Source organism: Hemicordylus capensis, chromosome 4 (assembly GCF_027244095.1).
Source record: "Hemicordylus capensis ecotype Gifberg chromosome 4, rHemCap1.1.pri, whole genome shotgun sequence".
Classification (NCBI taxonomy): Eukaryota; Metazoa; Chordata; class Lepidosauria; order Squamata; family Cordylidae; genus Hemicordylus; species Hemicordylus capensis.
Window position 1 is genome coordinate 140,055,957 of NC_069660.1, and position 11,143 is coordinate 140,067,099.

An 11,143-nucleotide genomic window follows, 5' to 3' on the forward strand; every position below is an offset into this window, starting at 1 on the left:
AACAAATGGATCATAGAACAAATCAATCCAGAATTTTCACTTGAGGCACAAATGACCAGGTTCAAACTCTCATACTTTGGACACATCATGCGAAGATGTGTCCAAAGGAGAGAGAGGAGAGCTAGTCTTGAGGTAGCAAGCATGACTTGTCCCCTTAGCTAAGCAGGGTCTGCCCTGGTTGCATATGAATGGGAGACTAGAAGTATGCACACTGTAAGATATTCCGCTCAGGGGATGGAGCCACTCTGGGAAGAGCAGAAGGTTCCAAATTCCCTCCCTGGTTTCTCCAAGATAGGGCTGAGAGAGATTCCTGCCTGCAACCTTGGAGAAGCCGCTGCCAGTCTGTGAAGACAATACTGAGCTAAATAGACCAATGGTCTGACTCCGTATATGGCAGCTTCCTATGTTCCTATGACACCAGGAAAAGACTTTATTAAAAATTTGCCCATGAATCCCAGCAGGTTTTATAACTGGGCAGTTTTGTTGTTATGGCTTCTGCGGGATTACTGGGTTTGGGCTGCAAATAATACAGTTGTACTCTATTGTTTGTATTGCTTTTATTATATGCTTCTCTGGGAGTCTTGTACTGAAAGATGGCCTATAAATCTATCAAATAAATGACCAACTGAGGTTTGATCAAGGGATACATGATCAAGGTTTTAGCCTGGGAGCTCAGGTTTTTTAAAAATTAAAGAATCCTCCAGAGAGGTCAATTCACATGACTAAAGTAGTGCAGTGAGGATGTGAGTTAAGCACCTCTGGGTAGACTAAAGTTCATGCCAAGCTCTCTTCTAGCCTGCTCACAAATCCAGCAACATCATTTGTGCCATCACTCAACTAACTTCCCCCCCTGCAGTGAATCAGCTGCCCTTCTAGACTGTTCTGTCTAGTAGGGCAGCTGACCTACAGAAGTATGATGTGGGTTAACTCATCCATTGAACAAACAGTGTATGTGTCCCAGTTCACCCCAGGGGGATTATGAGGAAGTAAACTTCTGAATGCCCTGTCATTGCTGGGGGTGCATGCTGGCTATTCATGAACCCATGGACCCATCCACTCATATACTGTCAAATGAATTACAGCAGTCTCTAATCAGCCTGGAGTTTCATTAATTCATTGCTGGAATGCCATTAGTGGAGAATGTACATCTCCCTGCAACAGGAAAAAATGATTATGACCATCACCCAGGTGCTTTGTTGGTCTGCCATCATGGCGGCTTGTAGTATCGTTACTTTTTGACACAGCCAGACATTGGAACAGAACATGATTATTAATTGGTATTCATTGTCAGGGATAGTGACAATGATTACTTGGATTATTATGCAAGAGAGGTTTCACTTGTCCGGTGTGCGACACTCATTTGCTGTTGTGCGTGTGTGTGAGTTTTCCACAGTTTTGCGGAAATGAGACCCATGAGAAGCCACATAATTATGGGGATTTTATTCATCAGAAGCTCTCCCAAGGCTGAGGTTTTCTGTGTTCTGTGGCTACTTTGTAAACCTATCAGGGTTCCGCCTCAGCGAGAACAAACTGAAAGATAGTTTGTCTGCCACAAGTGATATTCTCCAGCAAAGCATATCCACAGAAAACTGTTGGGCACATTTCAGTTAGGCCCAAGCCTAGCCCCTACATGTAAGTGTGAACCTGCTGTGCACTCCCCAGAATCTTCAACAAACCACAAGAGATCTGAAAAAGGATGTATGGGATTTCCTCAGCAGACCAGTTGACACAGAAAAGGAAGAGCTAAATGTAGAGTGTTTGAAAACCGCTGACCTAGTCCAACCTGTAGCCTCAGGGCTGGCATCAGGGATAGCATCACTGGAACCAGCTGAGGATCCAATGCTAATTCTATGCCCAACGCTTTCATGTGGTGCTGGTAGAGTGATTCTCTCAAGGCCCACCCAAGTAAGAGAGGGCTCATGAAGGACAGTTTGCCGAGGCCCCCTGAAACCTGGAGTCGGTCCTGAATTGCCTCAGGCAAGCTCTACCACGGGTGGTCCCTCTATGGCTCACTTAATTCAGATTATACAGCTGTGCATGCTATACCAGGCAGACTGAACACCCTCTTCAGTTTGAGCACAGAGGAAATCATCACACATTACTCCCAGTTCCAGTGCCTGACACCAGTTTGCAAAGTGGATTCTGGAGCTTGACACTGGCAAACCCTGCCTGAAATTAAACATTCAAGCTGGTTTGTACGCTAAAGATCAGGAAATGGTCCCCTGACTGAAAGCCAACCTGTAGACTGGATAGTGCATATTCTGCATGGTGGTGGTGATTGTTGTTTTTTGGTGGGTATTTTTGTGTACGTGGGAAAAGAATGGGACCACTTCATTAATAGACTCCAAACACACCCATACTGATGTAAAGAGTATTAATGATATTGGGTGGGTGGGTGGGTGGAATCCCGGGATGAACCTAAATGAGTTGTGGGCATCAAATTCCTGATGCAAAAACCCCCAAGTTTCATTATGTATTATAACATGCAATCGTTTCTCACATTGATATAAATTCATAAGAAAACTGTGTATATGATAAAGGGGGCTCATGTGGGAAGCCACAATGTGTACACCATGTATATACTTAGCGAAACAGAAATGTATGTTCATCCTGCATGGCCTAGTATACACACGACTTCCTCATATGGAAGTGATAATGATGATGTATGAAATTGTCGCTTGTGAAACAGCCCTTAGTCTCTATGGCAGGAAGTGTCCACCAGGGGGACCCTTTGGACTGCAACGCTTAACTGTACACACCCTACCGATACTGGAGGCTGAATTACCTGTGAATCCAGGAGGACAGCTGCACACATAACCCGATGCTCTATGGTAGCTGAACTCCAAGGGCAGCTGTGGAATTCTTCCATACCACCTGGACCAAGATAGTTCCACACACTCACTCCCATGGAGGCATGGATTACTGCTACACTCACTGATGTCAGTTTCACAGTGAGACCCTGTATAGCCTGTGGGATTGAACATAAGAGAAGGTGTCACTTAGGGCTGCTTAGGAAATGTGATCATTATTGTTTCCGGTTCAGGCTTGCAATATTGACATTGGAAAATACAGTTTTTATCTGAAAAGTATTGCAGATGGTTTGAGGAGCCAGAAAGGATGGATATGTATGCTCATTTCTATATGCATTTGTTTGTGTTCTGGCACAGCTTACATTTATGTTTGTATGAGAACCAGTGGAAAAATAATTGGCCTTGGATGAGAGACACCCAGTTTCCAAGCCGCATGACCAAGCAGACCCATAGACTCAATTGGGTGGCTTGTAGGTAAGTCTCAGCCTATGCTACCTATCAGAAATAAGAGGGCAATCCAAACTTGTTCCTCCATTGCATGGATTTAATGCTCATCCCATTGATCTCTATGTTTTCAGGAGAAGGAGGAATGAGGGTCGATCTGTGTGTGCATTCAGCGACTCTATTCAAGTGCAGAAAACCTGCAGAATTTGGTAGCAAGTGCAGAACTCACTATCCAGACAACTGCAGTAGTTTGTTTGTTTTTTATGTGCCTAGCTCTTGTGGATGTGACAATAAGGTTTGAAGTGTGTTGGTAATGCTTTGTAAAATCACCACAGTGGGATTGTGTAGGGTTTATGGTCAGGTATCAATGAATGCATAGCTAATTACTTCTCCCTGAAGCTAGCAGAAATAGAGGAAATTACACTGTATGAGAATTTCAGGCTGTTCTCACGCACAGCCTAACCCAGGCTAGGGAAGCCCAGCCTGGATTGGGCTGTGCATGGGAACCACTGGGATTGAGCCCAATCCCAGATTGGGATTGAAAACTGTCTTTTAACCCAGCCATTAGCCAAACTTAAGGTTAAAGTTGTATGAATGACCTCTTTGCTTAATTGATATACTTTATAAAAGGCACAAGATTCAGCATGGAATTTGGATTACCTCGATGCAGGATTTTTTGTACAGATTATACATGGAGCTGTTACAGAAAGGGATGTGAAAATGCAGAGCTTACCTGGCCAACAGTGGCATATAAAACTCTCTGCTGTGTCCTCACAGGTAGCATTGTTATGACATGGGTGCGACCAGCAGAAAGGAATTAACATTTCACAGTGCAGGCCCATGTATCCACTATCAGAGCAGTTGCAGCTATATCTACATTGCAAACCAAAAAAGAAGCCATCAGACCATAGGTTAATCTCTGACAACTCTCTACTCTACAGATCAACATTTGCCTCTATCCCTTTTCCTTTAATTCAGTTACTGGTCGGAGACTGAAATAAATTGCATTCATTTATTTATTCTTTATTTCATTTTATGTAGCTGTATCTTGGCACAGATGAATCTTGGTCTCCCTCTTGTACTATTTTCTTTCAAATTCCCTTAGCTTGTATCTTGAACAAGTCCTCAAAAGTGCCCTGACACACTTGATTGTCTCTTCTGCACACTTTGCATCCGTCCTTGCCCCTCTCCAATCCTGCTGAATATATCTGTGTATTGATTTCTAGTTCAAGATTTCTCTTTCTCAGTATCCTTTCTATCTCACTCACTTTGCATTATCTGATACATCACCGCATTTCAAAAGCCTCCAGGGCCCTTTCTTGCATTTTACTTATAGTCCAATTGGTACTGGACTCCATATGTATGTTTTTATAAATGCTTTTCCAATAGTAAGGAAGATATATATTTCACTGCACTGTAAGTGTTTGTGAACAGGGAAGCGTATTTGAGGAAGGCCGTTCAGAACAAACTCATGATTCTGTGATTGCTAGATCATTAGAATTTTGATCCACATTTGATTGTCTCCAATTAGAAATGGTTACATTCCAATCTCCAGTATTCAAAAGCTGCACTTTTCACAGCTTAGTCCCTGTGCTCCTGAATATGCATGCTCCTAAACTCAAATTTCACTGCCCAAATTCAGACTGATTCCGTTTTTAAAAACCCATTTCAACACAGTGTTGGCCTCTGCAAAATGATGCTTCTAGTGCAGCTGATGCAGTAACATTTGCACATTACTTTATCTAATGAAAGCAGAAGGGCTTATTCTGTCATCAGGACATTTAGTTTGGTGATGAGTTGTATTGGTGCATTTATTGTTCATTTCATTCAGAATAGGTATTGTTCATTCAGCAGATAGTATTCATTTCATTTAGAATAGGAAACTCTGACTTAGTGTGACATCTGTTCTCTTGAGATAGGAGAATGGAGTACTTTGCATTTTCAAGGTTTCATTCCAAAGTTTTCATTTGAAATTGGAGTACTATTTATCAAACCACTTTGACTAGAAAAGGTTTCTATTTTTTAAAAAAATCCCAAATTATTTTCATTATAATATTCAAAAATTATGACTGTCTTAGCGACAGTCCATACAACCCGGCTGGGAAAAACAGCCCTAGTTTGATTCCTGCCAACTGAGCAAAGAGGCAACTTTTAAAGTATGGCACAGCGGGGAAGTAACTTGCCTAGGGAGCAAGAGGTTGCTGGTTCGAATCCCCGCTGGTATGTTTCCCAGGCTATGGGAAACCGCTATATCAGGCAGCAGCGATATAGGAAGATGCTGAAAGGCATCACATCTCACACACTGGAGACAATGGTAAACCCCTCCTGTATTCTACCAAAGACAACCGCAGGGCTCTGTGGTTGCCAGGAGTCAACAGTGACTCGAGGGCACAACTTTACTTTAGTAGCTCTTTTAATGCTTTGCAAGGAGAGAGCAACTCCCTATTCAACCCAGCACAGATCGCGCCTCCCACGGTTGTTGCTAATGTCTCCCTTGTGTTTCTTTTTAGACTGCAAATCTGTTTGCGACATCTTTTTGCTGTGTAAACTGCTTTGAACATTTTTTTGGGTGAGTTATAAAAATATTCTTACTACTAATACATTGCTACTTCTACTACTACTATTAATAGTTCTCTTTGAGGTGCAATACCTGTTTCTGAGACTCTGAACTATACAACTTCAGACCACTGATGGAGGTTTCTACTCCTCCACACAACAAATTGTTTGCATACAAAAAGTTCCCTGCACATAGAAAATTAAATCCCAAGGAGAAGGGGTCTAATCTAATCTTCTTCTTGACATGCTCATTTTCTAAATATAAGGAATGACTGGCACGATGAGAAAAATTACTCAATTACTCAAGTCTCACTCAAATGAAAAGACAAACCATTTAGTGCCTAATGTGTCCTTTTAATATCAGTTGGACTGCTATGAGTAATTTTCCTTATCAGCTATTGTTTTTTGTAATGAGGAGCATTTCATCATGTGATCTCCCACATATGGCCCAATGTGATATAGTTCTGACCGCAGGTTTTTATCAACTTGGTGAGAACCAGGTCACGGTTTAGTAGTATTCATGTGACGATATTTCTTTTCTATTTTAACTCAAGATTTTGATACACCATTTTCCCCCCACAAGAAAGAAAACTCAGGGCTTTCCTGACTGCACAAGAAATCCAAGTGTGGGAGGGATATTTTTAGGGGCATAAATAAGACTTGTACTATTCAAGAGGTCTCATCTATGATCCATGGCAAGAGATCCTGTGGGAGCACACCATTGTTTGCAAGATGCAGTTACTTGGAACAGCAAAATGTTTTGGATGTCCCTGAGCCCCAAATATACAAATATTCAGCAAAACAGAATATTTTGGAATATTTTATTGTTTTCAGGGCTCATGTATCTTACTCCCTCCACCACCACCACAGCAGCTCCCAGTCAGAGGGAGTTATCAGCCTGTTCTCTGCTTCAGTGCAGCACCTCCTAAATACTGGTTGGCAGTAGTCTTACAGCTGATCAGCCCAGGTGATCTGAGGAATCAATAGGAGCCTAGTTTCTATTCAATAGCTGCTCCAAGTCTCAGCTTGAGCAATATCACTCAGCAGAGGAGAGCACAGCCTGCCTGCCCCTCCTCACCTTGCTTCTACCTGTCTCACTCCTAGCCTAGCCCTGACCATATCTTCTGCCTCTGGCCTTTGTGATCTTCATCCTGTTGAAGGGCACCTATCCTCAGCCTGTCTTGACCACAACTGCTGCCTCTGACTCCTTTGCCTCTCATCTGCTTCCTTTGCAGTCAGAATCCTGTAACTGCAGCCTGCCACTGTGTGCGTGAAGGGGGGGATGATCTGAAGTTTCCATTTTGGATATTGAAAAGGAGACAGACTGAGAACAGAAAACATCAGTCCCTTGCACTTCACGTTCTCCTTGTGTTATGTAACAGCCAAAGCTCCTGTAAGAAAACCCATCCTTCACATAGCATCAGCCAGCTCTAGAAAGCTTTCTTAAGACCAAAAAAAGGGGAAAGAGCCCTTCTGAAAAGGATGGGTCAGAAGATACATTTCTGAGTTCTGGATGAATTAGATTTCAGGTACCATTTCTAAGTATTTAGTCAAGGCCCAGACTGTCCTAGTCCCCACAGTCCCCTACTCCACCACCGCCCCACAGCATCCCTGTTGCTTGCACTGTGCCACTCAGAATTCTGCTCGCAGCTGCATCCATGTGTGTCCAGCACGTCGGCTATGTGAGTGGTCAGCATAGTGTTGCTGACCACACATGTGGCTGCCGCGCATGCGCGCTGGCCACATGCATCCTGCCGCCACGCACAGGATGCTTGGCACAATGCCACAGCCATGCGCAGACTTCTGAGCAGCGCAGCACCACACCAGGAAATGCAGTGGGGTGGGGGAGGAGCAGGTAAGGACCAGCTTTACTCATGCTTAAAAGTACCATTCCCCACCCTGCCGAAATGATTCGTGCACATCCCCAGTTTGAGTCAACTTACCGTTGGACCTCTCTGAGATTCCCTGGCCTGGCCTCATGGGCAACCAGGATATGACATCTAGCAAAATAAAAAGCTGGAATCAAGCTGAGATTTTAAAAATAATATTAAATATTCAGTTGATGAAACAAAATTTTCCAGATTCTTAGCCTACCTAGCCTGCTGGTAATTCCAGACTCTTAGGATAAAGATAGCAAGTGCCTGTCATCTGTTTTAAACAAGTTTTTCCACACCAATAGTACATACCCATTGATGTCATCCATACATTGTCCATTGAGGCACGGTTGACTTGCACATTCATCAATATTGACTGCACAGAGATCACCGAAGAAGCCAAGTAGACAGGAGCAATAATAGCCACCCAGAGTATCATGGCAGGTTCCACCATTTAGGCAAGGCTGCGACAAACACTCATCGGTTTCCAATTCACAGTTGATGCCTGTATAAAAAGTTTAGCGATATATTAATTTTGGATACTGTTGTTTGAATAAATCTTGTTTTGCATCCAGGGGTGAAAAAACCCAGGTGTGCAGGCGCTACTGGTGACTAAAACTTTAGCCCAGCTGACTGGCAGCTGGGTTGCTGAAGAGGACAGGAAAGACTTCTCTCTTCCTTCCAGATGTGCTGCTATTTGTAGTACTTGTTTTCTTTCTCCTATTTCTTTAGTCCCACTTTACTCCTTTCCAGCTGTTAGCTCCCTTAGTTCCCAAACACTTCCAGTACAGCTTGACTTTCTGCACTTTCAAAGTATATGTAGCCCACATGAATGGAGATCATCCAAGAAAGCTTTGCTTAGAGAGCCTCAGTCTGTAGTTATGTAGCTAGCTTGAAGGAATGGGGCCCTCCTAGAGAGAGGCACATTTAGCTCATGCTTTACTGAGTTTCTCAAAGTGAGCAAAGTCTTGACTGGCAGGATTTTCCTGCTTAATTGATGGGTGATGATGTGGAGAGAGTGGATAGGGAGAATTCTTCTCCCTCTCTCACAACACAAGAAACTGACTGCTGGGAAATTTATGATTGACATAAGGAAGTCCTTTTTCACACAGCACAGAATTAATCTATGGAATTCTTTGCCACAAAATGTGGTGATGGCCACCACCTTGGATGGCTTTAAATGAGGCTTACACAAATTCATAGAGGACCGGTCTATCAATGGCTACTAGTCTTGATTGCTATAGGCCACTTCCAGGTTCAGTGGAAGGATGCCTTCAAATGCTAGTTGCAAGGGCTCAATGGCAGGAGAAGGGGCATGCCCCTTTATCTCCTCCTTGTGAGCTTTCCAGATGCATCTGGTGGACCACTGTGGGAAATAGGGTGCTGGACTAGATTGGCCTGGGGCCTTATCCAGAAAAACTCTTCTTATGTTCTTATGAGATCTTTTTAGCTAATAAATTTTCATGCTTTTACTTACTTGCAGTATTTAACATATTTATATACCACCCCAAACTCACATCTTCATTCATTCATTTATTTGATTTCTATAACGCCCTTCCAAAAATGGCTCAGGGTGGTTGACACAGACAAACAAACAAATAAGATGGATCCCTGTCCCCAAAGGGCTCATAATCTAAAAACACACACACATAAGATAGACACCAGCAACAGTCACTGGAGGTACTGTGCTGGGGGTAGAGAGGGCCAGTTACTCTCCCCCTGCTAAATAAAGAGAATCGCCACATTAAAAGGTGCCTCTTTGCCAAGTTAGCAGGGGAGTTTGCAATAAACTGCATCTCTGGGCAGTTTGCAATAAAACAACACAAATTAAAACACTGAAACAATTTAAAACAATGGCAGATTCTATAATCTAAATAAAAAGCCTGGATAACTAAACTATCTATCTATCTATCTATTACATTTCTATACTGCACTATCCATCCAAAGGCTCTGGGAGGTGTACAACAAATGGGTCTTAACTGCCCTTTTATAAGCGGTCAGAAACAGGAGGCGGGTGGGGGGTCTCCCTCTCATTTCTGTAGGGAATGCATTCCAAAGACTCGAGCAGCAATGAAGAAGGCCCATCCCTGGGCAGCCACCAGACAAGCTGATGGCAACTGCAGATGGACCTCCCCGGATTATCTCAATAGTCAGCAGGGGCTCATAATGGAGAAGGCATTCTCTTAAATACATTGGGCCTAAAGCCTGTTAGGGCTTTATAGGTTATAACCAGCACTTTGAATTTTGCCTAAACACATACTGGTAGCCAGTGTAGTTATTTTGAGATAGGTGTGATATGGTCTCGTCAAGATGGCCGGAGACCAACTTGGCTGCTGCATTTGGCACCTGGGGCAGTTTCTGGACTGCACACAAAGACGGCGCCACATAGAGTGCATTGCAGTAGTTGAGTTGGATGTTTATAGTGTAATTTGCTTTTACTGTTTTTATTGTAATTGTAATGCTGCAAACTACCTTGAGAGCTATAGGACAGACAGGGGTGTAGCAAGGTTGGAGTGGGCCCAGAGATGAGATTTTAAAATGCCCCCCCCCCCCACTCAAAGTCCAGGGCCTCCGCACACCCCAGGTCCCCAAGGATTTAAGTCTGATATTTCAAAATAAGTATGCTGCCTGGAAATACATTTCACTGAATACACACACGCACACGTCACAATATATAGTGATATACATTGAGTACTATACATCTGTGCTACTTTTAATGCCAGAACACACTAGAAAGACAAATTATTAAAATGGCCCCCTCGCTGCAGATTAGCAAAGGAGACTTTCAACCATGCAGTGTGAGCCTATGTTTGTTTTCTCAGAATTCTGAACAAATTCAGTCAAGTTTGATTCGAGGAGGTTTTTCACAGGAGGCTTTTAAAGCCCTTTAACACACCTCTCCTCTGGAATAGAGGTGCTGCATTCACATGGCCAGATTTACCCTGAAGTCCCTGCGAGTTATGGGGGAGCAGTTCACACACAAGAAAAATAAAATAAAAGCACCACACATGCTTCACAGTTCTCTCTCAGACCTTCTGGGTTGCAAAACAACTTGAACATAAGTGTATTTATAAATGAATGAATGAATGAATGAATAAAATAAATATAATACTGTTTGTTCCAATAGTTTTTGTAATTTTCTGCCATGAAACAAGCCACTTATAGGACTTTTTAGATAGTTTTTTTTTAAGCCAGCAAATTTTCCAAGCTGTTTAAAAATAAATATTCAGAGACTTCTCAGTCCCTCCCCCCCATATCAAAGCCCTATGGCAAGCAGATGCCTATATATGGGGGGTGGGGAAGGAAGGTAACCACAAAAAGGAGTTCACACTCTACCTGGCAGCAAGGGGTCTTCTGCTGCAGAGACCAGTGGTGGCCACTCTGGCTGCCTCCTCCTTCCTGGCTGGCTTGGGCCCTACTGGAGTTCAGGCTTCACAGAGGCCTCGGTGGAAGCCCCGA

General features: G+C 43.2%; 1 protein-coding gene across 6 annotated transcripts in view; it reads right to left on the reverse strand.

Annotated features, from left to right (window-relative positions):
* CRB1 (crumbs cell polarity complex component 1) overlaps positions 1 to 11,143 on the reverse strand; it is a 196,531-nt gene that overhangs the window by 129,814 nt on the left and 55,574 nt on the right. For 4 of the 6 annotated variants that reach the window (XR_008306783.1, XM_053248739.1, XM_053248736.1 and 1 more), the window contains exons 3-6: positions 7,997 to 8,189; positions 7,754 to 7,810; positions 3,988 to 4,127; positions 2,786 to 2,968 (exon numbers count right to left, since the gene is read on the reverse strand). Coding sequence is in view for 5 of the 6 variants with exons in the window: in XM_053248739.1 (XP_053104714.1) it covers positions 2,786 to 2,968; positions 3,988 to 4,127; positions 7,754 to 7,810; positions 7,997 to 8,189 (573 nt within the window). In the remaining variant the exon portion in view is untranslated. Of the gene's footprint in view, positions 1 to 2,785; positions 2,969 to 3,987; positions 4,128 to 7,753; positions 7,811 to 7,996; positions 8,190 to 11,020; positions 11,142 to 11,143 lie in introns of those variants that run through there. The other 2 variants (XM_053248740.1, XM_053248737.1) reach the window with 2 other exon arrangements.